A 21,875-nucleotide genomic window follows, 5' to 3' on the forward strand; every position below is an offset into this window, starting at 1 on the left:
AAAGCTCTGCACACGAGCAGATGAATGGGGCTGAGGTTGCCATGGTGATACCTGAGCCCGACAGCGGAGAGGTAACAGAAGGGTTCCTCGCAGCAGCTGTAATGGCCTGTTTGAGCTCAAATGTCAACCAGAAATATCAGAGCAGCCTCAGCACTGTGAAACCAACACGCGGCCATGTGGAAAGTTTGCTCCGATTTTTGCACCAGAAAGTGAACATCACACCAGCCTAGTTTTGCTGATTTCCACACAGTTTATTTAATATGAATTAGTTCACTCTCACCGTGTTCACCTGCTCAACATAAAGGGTTTTGTTGGCTGTAAGCTGGATTCTGATGCTTGTTTAACATTTATTGCTCCAGTTTTGTTATATACATAAAAAAATAAAACCAACTGGAAGTGAGCCAAAGGTGTTTCTGGGGTTTTGACGACAAACGCTGCATCATTTCCACCTCAAGTTCCCAAGAAACCCTGGATCCAAAGAGCAGAGACGGGCAGAGATGTAGCCTTGGAAAACTGGGCTTTATTCTCACTGTTGTCCAGGAATAAAGCAAGAACGGTATAATTAAACACACTATAGAAAAATAGACCTACCTCAATTATCAATATGAACGTTACACAATAAAGAAAAACATCCAAAGAGTTAAAGGTGGGAAAAAGTTGACTAACAAATTTTGAGCTGAAGTTACAAAAACATAGTTCTTCCTCCAAATAGTGATTCCTGAACTCTTCTTGAGTTAAAACATTAGTATTGTTGTTTCCAAATGAATGTGAATTTGTTTTCTTTGCATTATCTGAGGTCAGAAAGCACTGCGTCTTTTTGATTATTTTGACCATTTCTCATTTTCTGCAAATAAATACTCATTTTTTCCTTGGAATTTCAGAGACATGTTACCAGGAGTTAATAAAATAAAAGAACAATGTTCATTTTACTCAAACATATAAAAAGTAAAATCAGAGAAACTGATCATTTTAAGTGGTCTCTTAATTTTTTCCAGAGCTACATATAATATATCTCGCTTTGTTATGCATTTAAGATAAAAAAAACACGTACAACTCGTCATATGACAAAGTTTTAGCTTCACTTGGTTTAAATTTACTGCATTTTAATGTTTATTTTCTTATTTTTAAAAAATTATTGAATTATTTATTTTCATCTTTTAATGTATTTCTAATATTGTATAAAAAGACTTGAGTAGTTAAATGAAAGATCTGTAGAATGTGTAATTTTTTTTATGCGATTAATCGTCAGAATAATCAATAGATTATTTTAAACTAAAATAATTGGTAGTTGCTGCCCTGGTTTGTATTTACCAACATTTCAGAGAACTGGACAACCCGACTGTTGGATATATTTTGGATTAAGGGAGAAAAAAGTTTTTTGTTAGAAGTTCAATGCAAAAATTCAGAAACTTTAAACTCATCGCCTCGTTTGGACGGATGAGGTGAAATACATACTTTCCTGGAACGAGTTGAGGTGTGGAGGATTCTGAAAAAATATGACAATTTGCTAATACATCAAGGTTTAAACTATATTTTTGTTAAATTAGTTGGTGCTCATTTATATTTTCTTTGTCACAAAACAGAGACAACTCCTTTAAATTTAAAGTAAATCCTGCTCTTGTACACATACTTCCCTTAGCAATGTTTCAACGTTTGCGCCTCTAATGAATTTTTCTGATTGCCATGCACCTGCAGATATAATCAGACCGAATGTGATGTTGCCGTGGAAACCGTGAGCCTTTCATGTAATCAAATCAAAGACGACAAACCGTTCCAACAGACAGCTATTTAGGAAACTCCTCCAGGTGGTTATTTTGGGTAGACCATCATCCTTTTGAATGAAAGGATGTTTTAACAGCGGTTTTAATGGACTGTCTGTACTGGAGCAGCACTCAGGTCTGACAGGATGTGTGTGTGTTTCCCACAAATTAAACCCCCAGCAATGTTTTTTTGACTATTCATTCCTGTTCATTCTCCACAGGAAGATATTTAAAGACTCAATCTGTTTGTGAATTAAAATCTCAGTCCAGGTCAAACAAGTGTGCGTTCCTTTCATCGGTTTTTGTGGGATAAAGTACTATTTCTCAACTGGATAAGTTGAATAGAATAAAAAAATGAGCGTGTTGTTGTTTTCCAGGTCTTGTGGCATCTTGACATCTTTAGGAGAAGCTTTCGGCAGCTGACCACTCACAAGTGCATGGAGGACTCATGTATCTTCTGCGCTCTAAAGGTACGAACAGCAACTCCTGTTATTCTAAATAACTAATTTTAGTGTGTTGTTTTTTCTGTAAAAATCAGAACCAATCTGTTGTTTTTACAATGTTTGTTATCTTCTGCCTTTATAATTCACATGGAAAGGCATTTGAATTTAATCAGGGAAAAACAGTTACTTTGTGTAAACGCCCTGAACGATATTGACTGTGTACACAGCAATATTGGGCTTTTACAGATGCCGTAGTTCTGGTTTTGCGCATGCGCGCATGGGATAAGCGTTGTCATTGGTTCTGGCGCTTGGGTTTGCTTCCACGCGATACTGCTCTGTATGCTAGCAGCTAACGGTTAATATTAAACCAAGATATCAAGAAAATCAACGGAACTCTTTATTACCACAACAAAGGGAATATTTTAATGAAAGAGCCGGACACGGAGCTTCTACTCCAGCGACTATTATCTCGGTTAGCTTACAAACATACACGAGGATATCAAACTTTAAACAGCAGAATGGTAGCTAACAACAGCGCTAACATCAGAGCTAGCAACGGCGAGTCAAAAAATCTCACAAGCTTTCTGAAAGTTAATAAACGAATTTACAACCTACAGGTGTGTTTATATATACTCATACCTGAAGAAGGGGATATTTCAATAAAAGAGCCGGACACGGTGCTTCTAATCCAGCGATTATTATTATTATCTAAGGAGGAAGTTCCGGTGCTCTTCACTATAACTAGCGCAAGCGCTAGACTCCCCCTGCTGGTTGAATCTGACCTCTGCATCACCCAAATCAGACTAGACATTAACATCTTCAGCCCAAACTGGTGGCAAAGCATCTTAACATAAAAAGGAATAAATGTACCTCTGAATGGTAAATAACCAAATTTCAATCCGCCACATTTGCTCATTTATGGCAATAAATTGTGTGAAACCGTGAAAGCCAATACATGTTCACAAAGTGTTGATCTCCTCTTCAAAAGCTGAATGTACTTTGTTTAAACTTAGCCGTGTCACTAACTCAAACCAAATGAAGTCATTTATTTAAAAGACCGTTCACTCAGAAAAATTACAACAATCTCTCTGTTCTGCTTATAAATTAATTAATTATGTTCTGTGATTCTCTAATTCATTTCTGCTGGTTCAAGCGCAGATTTGGTGTTATTCAAGTCATGGGAATTTGATAAACTTGCACTGTCTTAAAACTGACTCATCAGGCAGAGATTTTCTCACAGTCATTGTAATATGAGCAAAAAAATCACACTTGATAGGAATATCATGTAACGTGAGAAAGGTCTGGTTCTGCTTCTGTTTTGTTTCATAATCAGATTTCTTTATCTTCTTTTGGTTTTTTATTTTAATTCATATTTTCTTTTAACTTCAGTGACAGATTAAGCACCACAAAATGTGGACTAGAATCCCATCATCTCCTTCTTTAGTCCATTTTTAATCAAAAAAAGTGAGACAAGTATCTCTCAAATTGTGTTATCAATCAAAAATATATTTTTTCTGCTTTTATGTGTTGTCGAAAATCATTCATACCCTTCTCAATAATCAATGAAAAAGATATTTATTGAAGTGAATGGAAACAGACTCTTTTCGACATGGGAGAAATGCTTTGTTACAGGTGAAATAATCTGCCAGTGGAACTAGTACTTTTGAAAATTAATGTTAATGCATTATTGACTTAAAACAAGCTGCTATACCTTCTTGAAAAGTTACTTTAAGTTAGTTTTGTTTTATTTCAAGTGAACTAAAAACTAAGCCAAAAATACTTAAGATTTTGTGTTTTTGCAGTTCACAGAGTCAGAGCTTTATTAAAACAACAATCTCCGTCACATCGTTTAAAGAAATAATATTGTACACATTGGATCGGTTTCAGAAACATTTTCACATGAACCCACGCTGATCGGCCCCTGAACGTTGTTTTAAGCATGCCAAACCCATAGGGGGCAGTGTAGCGTAAAGCTAAAATCTGTCAGCCAATGAGATAGCTTCAAAACAACCACGAGTTCCTGTTAGGAATTAAACATGGCGCCAGGACGTTCATTTGTGTTGACAGAAATGTAGGTTGAACTACTTTTGAATAGCGTATTAGCTTATAAAGTCACTAAAACACAAGACAATGTTGATTAGGAATCAAATTAAAGCAACTATGTGGATATATCGGTACATTATTTGTCACAGGCTGTAATGGTTGGCACTTTAAATCTGTTTTCCCATGAACACATACAAACACAAATATGGAGTTTTCTCAAATCTCCAGTTTGGTATGAATTTTTATAAATAATTGTTTTTAGTGGTATAAAACTGAGTGTTTGTGTGCATGAAAGGAAAAAATGCATAAAAATATATTTGTTCTCTCAAATATCAGGCCACATGTGGATTAGGCCAAAGTTGTCTTTGATCATTTTACACACAAATGTTGATCAGAACCTAAATAAATGGTTAGACTGCAATACAATAGTTTAACTATTATTTCAGATAAATAATTGTTAAACTGAGTTATGTGTGAGATCGGTGTACTTGTGTTTAGCTTGCATATTCATCGTGCTACATTTTTATTTAGATAAATGTACCATTGCTGGAACATAAATGCACTTCAATACTGGAAGTCTGTCACAAAATTATCCGTCTCTTTGGGAGCAAACTATAAAGAACGGTTTAAAAGTTTTGCACAGTCCTTTGGTAGCCTGGCATCTCAGCAGTCCAGAAGATGAAGATCTGTAACCTCCTGCCTCCCTCCTAATGACCCAGGCTTAATGCAGCCCCGCTCCGGCCATTTGTTGCCTCAGCGCCATTATACATGTGTCTCATCCTGGAAGTGTGCGATGCGGCCCAGTGTTGATGTGTGCGCTCCACACGCCGCTCCGTCTCCAGCGCCTCGCTGTAATTAATTGGCCCGGCTGAAAGCGCTGAGCCAGCACATCCCACGCTGGGGCACTGAAATAAGAAACGCACACAAATCTCACTTTGCACTCCAGCCACGCACCTCAGGATCCTCCCGCTTGCGCCGCACACGTACAGGATTTGTAGCGCGCACCGCGCCAGTCAGCTGTGGGTGTAGAAATGAAAGGTGGTGTCCCGTATTTTCCTGTCGGGTTTCATTAACCGTCCTGCCAGCTATCAGCTGCAACGCTGCTCCCCACAGTCTGCTTGGAGTTGATTAAAGCATCCGAATAACCGAGGCAGACACCCACCAAATTAGCTTCAATGGAGTGTTAAATTTTTAAACAACTTCTTTAAAGATGCAGCAACAAAAATTAAGGTTATGTTTTACTTTACTTTAGGTTGATTTGCAGCAGATAAAGGCTGCACCGTGTAGTGGAGATAAGTTCAGAGGAGGCCGGTAGCTATCCCTCAAGAAAATCACTGCAACAATTTATCTCTCTCAGCAGCAAAACACTTTCATCAGAGGTATCACACACACTTGGATGCAGATACCTGAGAACACACTGCAATAACCAGGAAAAAAAGTAAGAAAGGGGAATGAAAGAATGGAAAACTGGAGGAAAGGAGGGAGAAAATGAATGAACACAGGAGTGGATGCTGATTGTTTCTGTTTTCACACGCTGACATGTGCACACACACTTAAACACACATCTCTAACTCACTCACTCCGCCCCCACTCTTCCTGCACTCCTCCCTCCGTCCCTCCCTCTCTCTGTAGGGTCTATTCCCCCTCCATTCTCCTTGGCGCAATGCTGCAGTCAGCACAGACACCATATCACACACATACACACAATATTGCTCACACTTTCCCTTTTTCCTCCTCTCTCTCTCTCTGTTTCTGTCGTTCACACACATACACACTCCTCTCCGTCAGAAGCACGACTGCATTACCTTTGCCGTTGCCAACACTCCACTAGCACTCACTCTGATGAAGCCTATTGTTTGAGAACATTTTCACCGTTATCATCACAGCCATTTTGGTGAACTGCTTCCAGAATGCCACCTGAAATCAAATATACTGAACTTACAATAAAGGACATAAACCATTAGGAAATCAGTTATGCTAAAATTAACATATCATGATTTCCCCCCCACACACACAATTTTCCCACTTAAAAATAGCGATTAAAGCAAAAACACATTACTAAACATTTCAACATGGACATACTTTTAGCATGATTTCTACACAAATATAAAACTTTTTAAGATAATTTTGAATGAAATTTAAGACCTTTACCTCCACAGAAATGCATAAACCTTTTTCTGCCAACCGGCAATAAATTTGCACTTGATAGACGCAAAATAAAAAAACAAGCTAGCTAGCGAGGGTATGTTAGCGGTGAGTGTGACCAAAGCTTTGCCTGACAGAAAAGTTCCGCAAGAAAAATAAAGTAATTAATTCGTTCTGTCAAGACAAAATTTAAGATCTGTAACTAATATATTAAAGGCTAACTTACATTTTTAAATTGTATTTTAAGGTCTAAATTTTAGATACATGATTTAAGAGTTTTTAATACGGTGGCCCGGAGGTGCAAACCAGTTCAACATTAACAAAGCACAATTACAAATTACAAAAACACAACAACATTAACAAAGCACTACATTAACAAAACAGAAAGGGTATGTCCCAGTTGGAGACCTGAGAGCTCGCTGATAGGACGACAGTGCTGTTGAACCGGAAGTTGTCGCTTGAGCGGGTCGGCCCGTTGTTGCGATACGTTATAGCGTCCGCCGTATTGAAAGTGGCTTATCTGTGCATTTCCGTTTGTTTCACCATGGAAATGCACAGTACTTGCTACAAAGTCAAGAAATTCTGCTCTTCAATTTACGTTGTTATTATCTTTAATTCCTACTTGTGAAAGGTAAAGGCAGTGGGTCCACTTTGTTCTGTAAAACGGTTGAAACTAGTCCACTCAGCACGTTTTCTCCACTGCCACTTTCAAGATGGCTGTGACGTAAGTAGGAGTCAGCGAATCAGCAATTTCTCAGGTCTCCAACTGGGACATATTCTTTCCATTTTGTTGATGTTGTTACTGCTTCCTTAATGTTGTTGTGTTTTTGAATTGGTTGAAGTGGTTTGCACCGTAGTGTTTACACTTGCTGAATTGTTCTTGAAAACATAATCAGCATTTTCATAAAGCTTGTCAGCAAAAGGAAGCATGAAGTACTCCAAAGAGTCCTTGTAGATGTCGGCTCTGACTCTGGAGTTGATTAAACACAGCAGAAGACACGATGGCTCCCAAAATAATCTAAAGGTGCAAACTAAACACTGGATCTCAAGCAACTTGGATTCTCTTCCTCCAAACTTTAATTTTGAAATTAAATTTATTTTAAATCCAGGAATGCAACTAGTTCTGGGCAAGAAAATATTTACAATATAGGAACAAACAAATTACAAACAAATCATAAAGGCTGGCTTAAAAATTCAGTTTGATGAGCAATATACTGAAAATCTTTATTTAATGAATAGAAGATTTGAAAGAAAAACATAAACATTTCAATGTAAAGTCACATTTTAAGGAAATGTAGTTAAATTTTGTTGCTTCAGCTTGATTTTCTTTTACCTCTGGTTGATGAACTAAAATGGACCCACTGTGGACAGAAACAGATGATGATGAACTGTGACTGTGTGAATATTTTTCTTTTGATATAGTGTTTTTAATAGTCCTCAGGTCATAGAGGAGACCTGCTGCTTTTCAGTCCAGCCGTCTCATCAGCAACTGAATCCACCACTGCGACTGAAAACCAGCAGAGGACCAACCGCTGTTTGGATACGTCAAGCCAAATTAGGTTTATTTCTGTCCCAGGCTTTCTATAAAAAAAAACATATATTAAATGAATGCATGTTTTTTCCAGCATAAATCTCTTCTTAACTAAAAAGTAGGTCATTTTTATCCGTCGGCAACGTTGAGAAAGTTGATTATGCTTTTATCTCTCCGTGTTTTGGTGCTGCAGCCCTCCATCCAGCTGAAGTCAAATTCACTCGTTGCTGGTACCTGTGTTCAGAAACATAATTTCTCCTTTTTTTTATTAGCAACACTGCACTATCAGCACCAATATTGGAATTTTAGCTATCTTAAATAGAAATTGATTCAGTTCAATCTAGTTTAGTCCAGCTGATTTCAATTCAGTTGAATCTTATTTACTGAATTTTATTCAATTTAGTTCATTTAAATCAAGTTCAATTTATTCAGTCCATTTGATTTAAGGGAGTTAAGTTTAGTTAAATTCTGCTCTGTTTAGTTAGTTTAGTCCAGTCAATATCAGAATTTATTTATTTATTTATTTTTTTTTTTTACAATTTTACAGTTTAAACCAATCAGTCTGATTTGGTTTTCAGACCATTAACATGAAGTCCTGGAATAATGTAACCCCTCCAACCTTGTTAGTCTTGAAAATATTTTGTAGACGCCTTCGGATGTTCAAAATATTTGAGTCTGCATAGATTATAGAAATAACAAAAAATGCGGTAAGGCTTTAAGGAAGAGAATGTCCGGTGAACTACATGTAAAAACAGTATTTTTATTCTATAACTAATCAGTGAAGCTTGCAGAAAGAAGCAAATCTTTTTATGGACTGGTTTGTAAGATCAGGATTGTTTCTTCTAATAAGACCTGAGAGGCTGCAGACTGCTGGGTCTCTCTATGATGTCCTTCACATCGGATGCTGCCCTCAAAACATACTTCAGTGGCCTAGCTTTCTCTGTTAGCCCCCTGGTTTGGTTTCTATTTCACTGCTACAAACCTCTCTTTGAGCTGCTTTATTTTGTTTGAGAAAAGTGCCATTTATTATTTACATGTTGTGATACTGAGGCCTTGGTATTTGCCATTTGTTTTATCCCTGTCAGAGAGTGTTGTGCAGCACTTTAGCTCTTGATAGGTTCACAAGTTTTCCTGCTTCTTTTTTATGGGCCATTTAGAATAACTCGGTGATCCAGGAAAATGCATTGACAGTTTTTTCGTTATTTTTGTTCTAGCTCCAACAATGCAGAGGTGTTTCAGGAGCAGCGTTATAGTGCAAAATAGTTTATATTTGCTGCAGCAGATGAAAAATTAATGGATTCTTTATATTTGTGTGCATTTTCAGAGTATCTTTGCTCAGTTCCAGTTCAGCAGCGAGCGCGTTCTGCCGTCAGACGCACTGCGGAGCGCGCTGGCCAAGACTTTCCAAGACGAGCAGAGGTTTCAGCTGGGCATTATGGACGATGCTGCCGAGTGCTTTGTGAGTCTGCAGCAGCAACGTGGCTTCACATTGCACACAGCACAAAGTTGTTTTTATCTTAGCATGTACATTTAAAACCCTTGGTACTCGGGTCCAAATGCAAAATAATGAGGTGCATTTTGATAAGCGTGAAGTCCTGTCACATATATATCAGTTATGATGCACCCTCTTGATGACTTTGTGAGTGCATTGGGATTATAAATGATTTTTTTTCCAAAACACTCAAAACCGTTTTTTCACTCTGTAGAGTTTTGAGGAAAGAGATTCATTTAATACAATTTCCAATGTGGAAAAAGTGAAGCACTGTGAATATTTTCAGTATGCAGAGTAAGAAAATTTTTATGGAAGTTAATAAAAAGTTGTTTGTTGTTTTTTGAGTATGTTAAACTGTAAAACTTAGTACAAAATTATAGATAAAGTCTTTATCCTTTTAGTTCTGTGTGGAGCGGTTCCTAACATTATGCAGATCAAAATATTATTTTTATAGCTGTAACATCTTTAAACTTCCTCTGTGCTACTGGTTTCTTCCAGGGAATTTCAGTTGTTTTCTCTACTCTTTGCCCTCCGTGTGTGTGTGTGTGTTGTGTCTGCGTGCATGCGTGTGTGTGTTTTATGTGTGCTTCTGAGAGGTGCTGTCTGATCGATTGGTAGTAAATGTGTTCAGTCAGGGAATCCGTCGGCTTCTTATGAAATATAGATGCTGCTCCCACGGTCAGATTAACAAGAGCACCAGCAGAGAGGAGCAATCAAACCCACACACACACACACACACACACATACACACACACACACACACTACATGTAGCACTCTTAAAACCACATGGCTCATATGTGTAAACTTTGTTTCTCAGGAGAATCTGCTGATGCGTATCCACTTCCACATCAGCGCGGAGAGCAGAGAGGACATCTGCACAGCCAAACACTGCATACCACACCAGAAGTTTGCTATGACTTTGTTTGAACAAGTAAGTAATTAAAAGAGAAGTGATTGTTCATATGAAAACCCAAAGCTAATATTTTGTTCTCTAGACAATCCTGCCACTAACTTGACCCATATATTTGTTCAAATATTTAAGAACTCATCGTCATTTTCCCCTCGACTGATTTAATATGTATTATCAGATCTCCTGTGTCTCAGAATAGCATCAAATTGTGACTTTACTCAACACTGAACATTTAAACCTCCAGGGAAGGAAAACTGTAATTTAATGCATTCATCTTAACAAGGAGTCACGTTTGGGATCACCATTTAAAAAATAACTCTTTTTCACTTTAAGTATATTTCCAGTGGGGCTGTCGACACGTACAGCTTAAGTAATAACAGTTATAAATTATAAATTATGGTGTGAGTAATAAAGTGCAAAAGCACAGAGAATAACTATAAAATATACAATAAAGAATCGTTAACAGTTAAGTTTCTAGATGCCAAAGGTTATAGATACTTCCAAAGACTTTTACTGTCTCTGCAGCAAAATGTGGTTTTATGAAAAACTGACTTCAGGAAAGTCTGGAATTTGATTTTAACATTTTCTTGATCTGAAAAATTATGGAAAAACATGTGTATTTCAAGATATTATTCAATATCTGATTGTCTAAAACACGTGTCAAACTCACGGTCCAGGGGCCAAATCTGGCCCGCTGCAGCTTTTTAAGAGGCCCTTTAGACTCCAAATTACATCAATAAGTTCTTCCAGTTTTTCACAAATCTGCAAAATGCACACAAAATCAACAAATCTCCACTTTTTTCTGATTTTATTGCAAATTTTATCTAAATTGGTCAAAAACATTGAGTTTACGTGACTGCTGCCTCAGCCCTACTTGATGTCAAGTCATAGTCAGTAATAGACACGGCGAGTAATAAAAAGCCCCATTCAACATCATATATTACCGCAAATATTGTAAAAATTCCTAACAAACATTTCTAAACTGGCACCACAAAATCTGCAAGTTTGACAGCAAAAAACCACTAAAACAATCACAAAATCCTGGAGGAACAGCTATTGTTTGATATTTTAATAGTTTAATTGGTTTTATCAATATATTCTGGCACGACCGGCCCTTTAAGAACATTCAGATTTTGATATTCCCCAAATTGAAAATGAGTTTGACACCCCTGATCTAAAACATCCATCCATCTAATGAAATACATAGAAGTATGAGCTTTGGACAAAATCTGAAAAAGGCTTATGGCATATAAATTTTTTAATAAAGACTTTCAGCCAGTTGCCTCGGCTGATTTATAACATCTTTAAAAAAATAATTCAAGGACGTTTTTTTGTTTTCAACTTTTTCGCCAAACATTTCACATTTAATCTAGCATTTTTTGTTTGGGTTCTTTTAAATATTTTTGAGGGAAATCATGCATCTGGTGCAAATCCAGACTTCCAATTTCTTTACCACAGCAAAGATTTGGTGACAAGATGGGAATCTGGACTTTGTTGGCTTGAGTCGTTTCTTCATCCGATTAAACAGAAATGACTCTGCACAGCAGAGGCTCTGGCCCTTGTTAAGATCCAGAACATGCTTGGAGGAAAAAAAGAAACTCTAAATCATTATGTGATTTAACATTTGATGGCTCCTAACGAGAAAATAATTATCAGAGAAAACGATGTCCTGTAATGAATCCCAGGATGCGTTTCTTCTTACAGTGTGTGTGCAGCAGCTGTGGAGCCTCTTCGGACCCCCTGCCCTTCATTCAGATGGTTCATTACATCTCCACCACGTCCCTCTGGTAAGTCCACCCCAACACACACACACACACACACGCATGCGGGTGAATACACACAGTGCAGTAAACCTGGAAGCAAGCTGAGGCTTAATCATGGCAGTAAAAGAAGGTACAGCGCGTTCTTTTCTTCTCTGCATGAGCCCTGGCCGAACGCGGAGAGAAATCACACATGAACATATATGCGCATACATCATGCACGTGCTCATGCGTATGCAGGAGCAGGTGGGCGTGTGCAAACGAATCCCAAATGTGACTGAAGGAACGTCCAGGCAAATCCTCACACAGTCAAATGCCTGTGTTACATTAAAATCTCCCACGCTCCAAGTTAATGAAATAAGAAACTTGGTAGCAATCAATCAGTTGCACCCAGGGAGTAACAAAAATCTATAAGTAAAACAGCGAAGCAGAGCCATCAAATGAGAAAATGAAACAAAACATCCATACATATCCCTTTGGTAAATAATCGAAGCAGGAATGCTGGGTGACAATACAAGTAAACAGGTAGTTCAAGCACAACGGAGCAGCCTCCCCTGTGTTTGTGCCTGTTAACACCGCCAGGCTATTTTTAACCTGTTTACGGCCTAGAAAGCAAAAAAAGTCAGCATAAGTAAGATAATCCAAGACAAGACAAAAATAGAGAGGAAGATATGTGATTCAAGCATGGCTCAGACATAAGTAAACAGAAATAAGAACGTCTTCTTGGCTGTGGCGTTGCATTTTCCTGCTTCCCCTAAAAGAGAGCAGTCACAAGGTTTAATTCAGCAGTGGAAGGGATGAGGAAGGAAGGAGCGATTAAGATGGTTTTTAAATTTGTATTATTATTATGATACTTACAAAGCTCTGAGATGTGGACTAGAGCCTGTAGGGCAGTTTTAAAAAGCCTTAAATTAATTACATTAAATACATTAATCGCAGGTCTTACATTATTTAGTGGCAGGACTATTTAACCTCAAATATTCTCTGTAATTTATTTTTCTTGTTTGTCTGACAGAAAAGTCTCACGTTTGTGTTACACTCAGACGACTTCATTATGTTTGGTGACTCAAACCGGTTGAGGCTACCGCTAACTAGCTGCTAACTAGCTAGCTAGCTAGCTTTTTACGTATATCATCTTTGCCACTGCCTTACTTCTGTTGCCAACCCAGACTAAATTCATTCTGTGGGGAAAAAAAACTTAGCACTACTGCTACACAAAATATTATATTTCCTTTTGTAAATTTCTGTCGTAATACAGATCTTAAATTTAATTCATAATGGTCTTAAAAAGGTGTTATATTTGAGTTGGTGAAACCTGAGTCAAACCTGTAGCTTCACATTCACAGAAATAAATTATGTATGTATGAGTTTATAATCAGAGGACTTGAAAACAGATACAAACTGTCAGATTTCTCATGTTTAAGTTCTGTTAGCTCTTCTCAGTTAAAGTATTTTAAAAAATCACTTTGAATTAAAGGTAGATTTTATACAAGGTCAAACTTTAGATGTGGAAACTGAAAATCACTTGTTTTAGTGCTATCTTCCTGTTATCCGCTGAAAGTCTTGCCTAAATGAACTGCTGACATTTTGTAGAAAAGTTGTTTTCCCTTTAAACATCTTACATCTCTCTGATAAATCTCCCTTCCTCATTAGTGCCCGCACAGCAAAGAATGGTGCGTTCACTGACCAGGAGAAGATCCAAAATTGGAATTCTCGACTTTTGGTTACCAATCAGGGCTGATTAAAATGAAAATGTAAAAGATTTTAAGATTCTGGTCTTTATCTAAGAATTTATTTATTTATTCTCTTGGAATGTATTTTTGTTATTTTCTCTGCAAAACCACAAAATCTTAGCAAGTATTTTTGATGTTGTTTCTAATCCAAATATCTCAGCACACTTGAAATAAGAGAAAACTAACTTGCAAGTAATATTGTTGAAAATAAACAAAAGCAGAAATATTCAACTTCACATATAGGTTCAACAACGTTGGTTTTAAGTTTTCAGCAGCAAAGTGTGTGATCGTTTCCTTTTTGCTTTTCTCTCCCGTGTGTCAAATGCTGCAGTAACCAGGCGGTGAGGATGCTGGAGTGCAGAGAGAAACCAACACCGGACATGTTTGGAGAGCTGCTCCGCAACGCTAGCAACATGGGAGACCTCCGCAACTGCCCTGTGAGACCATAAACACTTTACACATACACTAGGATATTATGTAAACTTCAGTGAGAAGAGAAACCGTGAACTTTAACTTTGAAATGTATGAGTTTAGTAAATATTTTTATCACACATTAACAAAACATCTGTTTTGGCCTTCCCACTTACGCTTATCATTAAAAAAGTAACATTTTTAAAACAAAATGAATTAACTTCTAATCAATATGCCACCGTATCACAATAATTAGACAATATTAATTAGCCCAACATCTGGCAGTCATCAGGTACATGGAGAATCGTGTGTGGAAATGGCCTAAGATTACTTGTGAGGACTTTTTATTTACACTGCAGGTGGCTTAGCAATGATAAACACGGCATTTAAAAATGTGTATCTGGAAATGAAGTGTTTACTTTTGGTAATCAGAGCTGTACTCTGAGCAGGAATGGCTGCACACCTCAGATCAGTGCTTTGTGTGTCACGAATCAGAAGTTTTTAAAGCCAGAATCATCTCCTTTTAAAGCTTTCTGAAAGCAAACAGAGGTTTTATAACCGCAGCGGTGAGATCAGTAAAGGTGTGGATCTTGAATGTTAAAGCCAGACAATATTAATAAAGCTGAAGTGCCTCTTAAAATCTAAGTGCTTCAACTTGAAGAGAGTCATTTCTGATCAGCAGACTTGATGCAAAACTATTATTTGTAATTGAGGTATTTTTCATTTCTTATAATAGTTGTTTGCACAACATATCTTTTTGTGTGCTAGCATTTTTATTTACCTTACGTGATCAATATATACTGAACTGCACACCTCCACCACCGTGCTTTCTGGGTGGTTTGACTTGTTTGTGTTGATGTTGTTCTTTCCATACTGTCCATTAAGGCCAACGTCTCTTCTTTGGTTTTATCTGAACAATTACGTTGTTCCAGATGTGTTCATTTACAATAGATGCAACTTAGTTTTTTACATATTTATATTAAATAATGTTGAATCTGGTGTGTGTTTTTGCACATTTGAAATTTCATTAGAGGGATTATAGGATTAGCGATATGTTCTGATAATTTTGCGTAAAATAGGTTGTCATTAGTTTTTCTTATTATATGATAGCTTGCATTTATAAGGAACTAAATACATTACTAAAACTAAAACAGACTAAATACATTAGCAGGCATACGGTGTAAAACATTGCCATACAAATATGCTTTTGTCCCTTTAAATGCTCACTATTAACGTTTATTAGATAAAATTAGTGCATGGACGAATTAATCTAATGGGCAAATTAAAAAGATAATGAGTTTTCATAATTAGTTTAATAATTTCTTTGTTTTCCTCTTCTCTCTTGACGGCTGTGTGTTGCATAACATGCACTTCATTTGCATTTTCTTTTCATTTTCTCCATTAAATTCTATCACTGGAGGTACTCTAAACACTAATCCATAGTTATCAGTTTTCTCACAGTAAGATATCATGTTTAGGTGTTGAGTTGGAGATCAGTTTAAGGGGAGAAAAATTAGTTGTTCAATTAGGATAGAACACAATGGACCAACACCAACAAATGACCATCAGTGGACTTGAAGCAACGTGGATTTTATATCTCTCCGCTCTTCCTGCAGACTCTGAGATCTTGATTTCCAGATGAAATGCAAACTTACTTCATTAGTTTCTTAAGTCATTTTAAAGAAATTTGTCTTTAAAATAATAATTTCCAATTGCAGTTCAAGCTTTATTTGTCTGACAGAGATGGTCTCAGATTTTTCTAGAATACTTTGTACAGAGAAGAGTTCATGTTCGGCTCAATTACTGTGGGGAGACAAGCCCAAATCATTGCACCTTCATCACTGTGCTTCATAGCTGGTATGAGGTGTTTCTGCAGATATGTTGGTTTCTTTCTCTTCATGACGATCAGACATCTCTACTTTTCTCTCATCTCTACATTGTTCTAGAGGTTTTGGTTATTCAGTTGCAACTTTTTAAACTTTCGTCATGTTTTATGTGGTAACTGAGGCCTGGAGAGTCTGCTATGGAACTTTTGAGGTTTTTGCTGCTTCTCTGAACATCGCATGTTCTGAACTCGGAGTGCATATGTGTGTGATGCCTGTTGATGCACAGACTCCAGGTGCAGTACACACCTTGTGAATCTCCCACAAATTATTGAATGGGCTTTGCTTCACAAGCCCATCAAAGCTGTAGTTTTTCTCGCCATAGTTTCTTTTTCAACTCAACTTTCCATTGATATGTTGGATAGAACAGCCACGCTAACGCCTCATGTGGACACTCACTCCAATTTCTGCATCAACACAATAATATTTTGTATTACTGTGTTGCAATATTCACCTTTGAGAAGTTAAACTTAAAATTTTCAGTAGCTGTAGGCCAAAATCAGAAATAAGCCCTTTTTTCACTTCTTGACTGACTAAAATCTATTATTTTTCAGTTATATACTAATTTATTAAGCTACATCTTTATTTTATGGGTAAACGTCTGCCTAAGAACACTAATCCTTCGGTGAGTTTATTTATGAGATGGTTTTTAAACTCCGAGTGAGAAAGCGGTGAAGTTATCATCAGAGCAAATAAGTGTCTCTAAAACTGTTCCTAATTGTGTTTGACCTCTGAGCATTGCACATGCTCAGTCGGCATCTCAAACGTAACGGCAATTTGCAGCCAACTATTATGTGTGAAATGAGAAGCCGTGGCGGTCTGTGTCCTGCATGATAATGGTGTCTGCAAGCTGCCTTTGTGAGAAAAGGTCCATAATCTACCTAAATAGCTGGTGTACTTACACCATGTCTCATCAGCAGGACACGGGAAAGAGCAGTTCTCCTTCTTATTTCTCAGAGATTCGGAGCCATGACTGAAAGGGAGGAAAACAGGTATAAGAAAAAATAAGATTTAAAAATTCATCCAAGCTGGATCTGTCACCTGAACCTGTGAAAACCCACACAGAATGTGGTTGTTGTTTTTTTTTATGTTGGATTCAGACCTACGTCAGCAGTCTGCTTGGCTGTCAGCAGACTGATAAAAGTGAGATTGTCTTATTTTATGGAGCTTTTTGGGTTGTCAGGAACCACGGCATCTCTATTCCCTTTGAAGGATGCAACAATCAGCATTCCTGAAGGCTATGGTATCATTTGACAAACAGCCCTGTTATGTAACCCGCCGTCGTCTGGAAAATTCTGCTTATCGAAAGGTCTGCAAGAGCAACTCTTTTTTTGTTGCTGTTAGTTTTTTGTGTGCACTGATTAATATAAAGCACCACAAATCTGTTTGTACAGTCACTGGATGAATAAGTTTCATGGTTTCCCCAAGTGTATTATAAGCCTGGCGGGCCACCAGGCTTTACTTGCCATCCACCAGGCTTAGTGTTTGTTCATTCAAATTTTTTTTATATACACCAGTAACAGATAGAAAAGACGAGTTAGTCTCTGGTGAAATGGTTGGGAGCACAATGGGGTCAGTATATGAACACATATGGAGAAAGAGGTCAGAACTCTGTAACCACTTCCTGTCTCTATATGCTAACAACTTCAGTGATTAAAGTGACAAGTCATGCAGAGATGATCAGAAAATTTTGGACACTTTAATTAGGATGAAATGTATATTTCAAAAGTATTTTTATTTATTTTCTATGTTTGCATCTTTTTGAGACTATAGTTGGTGTTTAAGTATTGTAAATAATGTCTTCCGATAACACCTAGTGATATTTTCAGATATTCGGCCAACTTTAAGCATTTTTTAACTCAAAAACACAGAATTCTGCTGGGTGACTGTTCTTGCAAATTTTCATGTGGAAAACACTGAATTTTACCTCTTAATCGAGTTTTTGGTATTTGAAGGTGTCATTTTTGGTAAATCTGTATTCTCCCCCCAAAAAAGCAGTCATTGGGTTTCCATAGTTAAGAGTGATGTCAGTGCATCCAGGGCAGCCATCTTGTTTTACAGCTTCTATTTATTTGGATGTTGAATTCAGGTCATCTCTGCAAAGAAGTATTTTAAATAATTAAAATTTGTATGACGAGTCAAAATATTACGAGTATAAAGTCGAAATATTAGGAGAATGAAGTAGTAGTTTCAAGAGAACTCCTACACAAAAAATGACAAAAAACTAAGGCATCTCTTGATGTTGTACTATGGTATTGGTTTTACAGATGAGGAAATTCTTCACTTTTTTTTAAACACATCAGCATCAATTTATTATTAGTAGCATGACTTTGAAATGATTGTGCAAACGGCTGAGGTGGTAACATTCTGGGTAACTATCAAGCCTTTTTCTGATGAACCCCTCCAGACCAAATGTAGCGGCGACGGTCCAGCCAAATTTGCAGGACCATAATTCTGCGACACTTTGCTCTGTCTGAGTAATTCCAACGATTTCTGAAAGGGGAGATGTTGCGCTTTCCAGCCAATTTTGAGTTATTACGGTAATTTCACTCCCGCTGTAGCAGGGAGTGAAATTAATCTGCTCTTTTAATAGACGGTAAATTACAAAAATGACTTGCAATATATTGAAAGTTGCAGTGGTTATAGATAAATGGGCAAACGTATTTACTCACAGGATATTTAAAATTAAAATAAGCAAAAATATGCAGGTGGACATTTGAAACTTAGGTCTTAATATAGGGTTAAAGCAACTTTTTTTCTGGTAGAATACTGTCTTTGTTCTGCTAATATGACTACATTCTTGTAATACACAATACTCCATCATTCAACTCACAGACAAGATAACTGAAGTGAAAGCCACTTTTCAAAATACTTTTCAAAAAGAGAGGATAATCAACTAAAATCAGATCTGGCGTGAAAAAGTCAGAAATTTTATTTGTAGGCCATATCACCCAGCCCGACCGACAGAAGAGTGAGGCTGTGTGCCGACCTTGCATCCTGGACATACAGATAGCCGCTGTCCTGGCGCTGTGCCGCTCGGCTGCCGCCCTCCGGCCTGTGTTCGTGTCTCACTCTGGGAAGTGAAAAGCAGACCCTGGCAAAATACCTTCCTGCCATCTCTGGTGCCAGTGCAGGACGGCTCTCTGCCCACAGAGGGAGCGTCCTGAGCGGGACTGTGCTTAATGTGTGTGTGTGTGCTGCGTTTGGCAGGGGATCTGGACGCCGGGGAGTTCTCAGGCTGTTTCCGAGTCCGCTTTCCCTGCCCCGTGTGCGTGCTTGCGTGTGTGTGTGTGTGTGTGTGTGTGTGTGCAGGCTTTTATTTCAGGGTGTGTGTGTTTGTACCAGCTCTGCGGTGGGTCATGACTCAAAGGAAGGATTCAGAACACACGGTTCTGAACTCAACAGAAGGCCCGAGGGACAAATACAACTCAGCGCAGCACTTTTTTTTACCCCTCTGTCGTTCTCTCTTACAATCCGTTCATTATCTCTTTTCTCTTGCCTTCGTCTCCACTCCCCTTTCTCTTACTGTTTACTTATTTCCTTTGTGCATCTCTATGCGTACTTCTGTTAAATACGGCTAAATAAAAAAGTAATTTGGAAGATCTGATTTGGTGGTAAGAAATCTAAAACAAAATTAGATAACAAATTTAAAAAGTATTAAAAGCTATTATTTAAACCCAGAAAATCAACTTTGAAGTAACGTCAGTCATTGTTTTCCTTCAAATTGGTCTCAAGGCACATCTGTATAACTAAAAATATAATAAAAATGTCATGAAACGGTGTGGTGAGGAGGTGAGGCAGACGCTTGAGACCCGGGTAGAAATGAAAATGATGATTTTAATGGTGAGAATGGCAAACCAAAATCCAAAAGTCCAAAACCCCGGCAGCACTGCTGAGCTGGAAACAGGGGCTCAACACAGGCAGCAACAGAGCAAACGAGTGGACTGATACAACTGACTGAGGACATAGACACCAAATGAGACGAGGACCCGACAGAGACGCTGGGACACAGGTGACATTAAATACACGGGAGGGTAATCACAGAAACGAGACACACCTGGGAAACAATCAAGGGGAAGACAGGACAACACAAAGACTCGGGGACACAGAAAACTCTAATTAAATACACAGACAACACAGAACATGACAAAAAAGTAATTTTTTTCAGTACTTGAATTAGTTAAGTTTAAGTGTGTATCACATTTTAGCAACAAGGAAGTTCAAAGTGCTTTAAATTGTTAAAACATCACCAATTATTAAACAAGCAATACGCATTACATTTTGTCAAATTTGTCAAGCAAATATAAATATCTTGATCAATGTTCCAATCTAACTCTGTTTAGTCTTGATTTAAAGGAACTCACCGTTTCGACAGCTTTTCCCGATCAGTTTCTAGCAGAGCGTAGAAACTGGAAGCTGCGTCTCCATGTTTGGTTCTGGTTAAACAAATGAAGCTCATATCTTCTAAACCCCAGCCCACACAATGCTGCCCACACAGGCTTCTCCATGAGACACCAGGCCTGATGGGTCACTTGATCTGAAACAGAGTTAATCTGGACTCATCAGTTCACATTACCTTCTGTTTAACAAAACATTTAAGTGATCGCCGCTCATCCAGGGTTTTTTTCCGACCATATTTGTTCCACGGTATCCTTCCAGATTTTAATAATGCACTGGACAGTTCTCTATCCAATTTCAGTTTTTTCTTTAATCAACTTATATTTTTTTTGCTTGATGCCGGTGATTTGACTGTTCTAGACTTCTAGGATGTGTCTTTCAACATGGTTGTCTAAGAAATTAATAGCTACTCATTGCAGCGGTTGCAGCTAAAAGATAATCGTCCATACAGTGGGGGATCTGCTTGGTCAAATGCAGGTGGTGACTTTTATTTGGCCAGACAGTGTATGGTAGTTTTGCTAAAAATCATGTTTTATTGGTCTCATGTAATATTTATACTCTACAAAAAGACTTACATTTTTGTCTTTGATTAACAGATTCTCCAAATATATCAGTCTGTATCTACAGACACGATGAGTTTCAACCTTTATTTCTTTTTTGATAGTAAAGTTTTTTTCAATGCTTCAGTATCTACAAAAAGTAGAAGCCTTCTTTTTGACCATGATAAATAAATCCTTTCTCTCTTCGTCGCAGAGTAACTGTGGGGAGGTGCTGCGTATCCGCCGGGTTCTGATGAACTCACCAGAGATCGTGTCCATCGGGCTGGTGTGGGACTCGGACCACTCTGACCTAGCAGAGGACGTCATCCACAGCCTGGGAACCTGCCTGCGTCTGGGAGATGTAAGAGGCTCACACGGCACGTTGCACACGTTTTGTTCTCTCCATTAACTTTTAACATAATGCCCATCTGGCCACATAAGCAAATGCATGCAAGATGATAGATACATGTGTATAATACTCCAATAGAAATGCAAAAAACCAGCAATTTGTGAATGTGAGGCAGATACACTAATGTCTGTAGTTGTAGGTTTAAGGCTGTGTTTGTGTTTGACTGCAGTAGAAATGAACCATCTAAGTTTTAGCTGCTTTACGATCTGCAAACAGCTTTCTGCATAAAGATTCTGGATGTTTTTTTCCAGAACATGCACCATTTCAATTTTAGCGTTTTTTAAATTTATATTCATAAACACGTTGATTGCAGCTTAGGGAGATCTTTGCATTGGTGTAATTGATGACCCTTTCTGGAGATGAATTTTGGCCTCTGAATGAAATTAATGGAGTCTTGGGTCTAAATGGCCGTTTTGG

The 21,875-nt window shown here is 37.8% G+C and overlaps 1 protein-coding gene across 8 annotated transcripts in view; it reads left to right on the plus strand.

Annotated features, from left to right (window-relative positions):
* Positions 1-21,875, plus strand: part of LOC102227218 (inactive ubiquitin carboxyl-terminal hydrolase 54-like) — a 79,892-nt gene that overhangs the window by 24,394 nt on the left and 33,623 nt on the right. For all 8 annotated transcript variants that reach the window (XR_002753399.1, XR_002753400.1, XM_023341169.1 and 5 more), the window contains 6 exons: positions 2,138-2,230; positions 9,247-9,381; positions 10,233-10,346; positions 12,030-12,112; positions 14,150-14,255; positions 21,264-21,410. Coding sequence is in view for 6 of the 8 variants with exons in the window: in XM_023341169.1 (XP_023196937.1) it covers positions 2,138-2,230; positions 9,247-9,381; positions 10,233-10,346; positions 12,030-12,112; positions 14,150-14,255; positions 21,264-21,410 (678 nt within the window). In the remaining 2 variants the exon portion in view is untranslated. The remainder of the gene's footprint in view (positions 1-2,137; positions 2,231-9,246; positions 9,382-10,232; positions 10,347-12,029; positions 12,113-14,149; positions 14,256-21,263; positions 21,411-21,875) is intronic.

The sequence above is a fragment of the Xiphophorus maculatus genome, chromosome 10 (genome assembly GCF_002775205.1).
Source record: "Xiphophorus maculatus strain JP 163 A chromosome 10, X_maculatus-5.0-male, whole genome shotgun sequence".
NCBI classification, from domain to species: domain Eukaryota; kingdom Metazoa; phylum Chordata; class Actinopteri; order Cyprinodontiformes; family Poeciliidae; genus Xiphophorus; species Xiphophorus maculatus.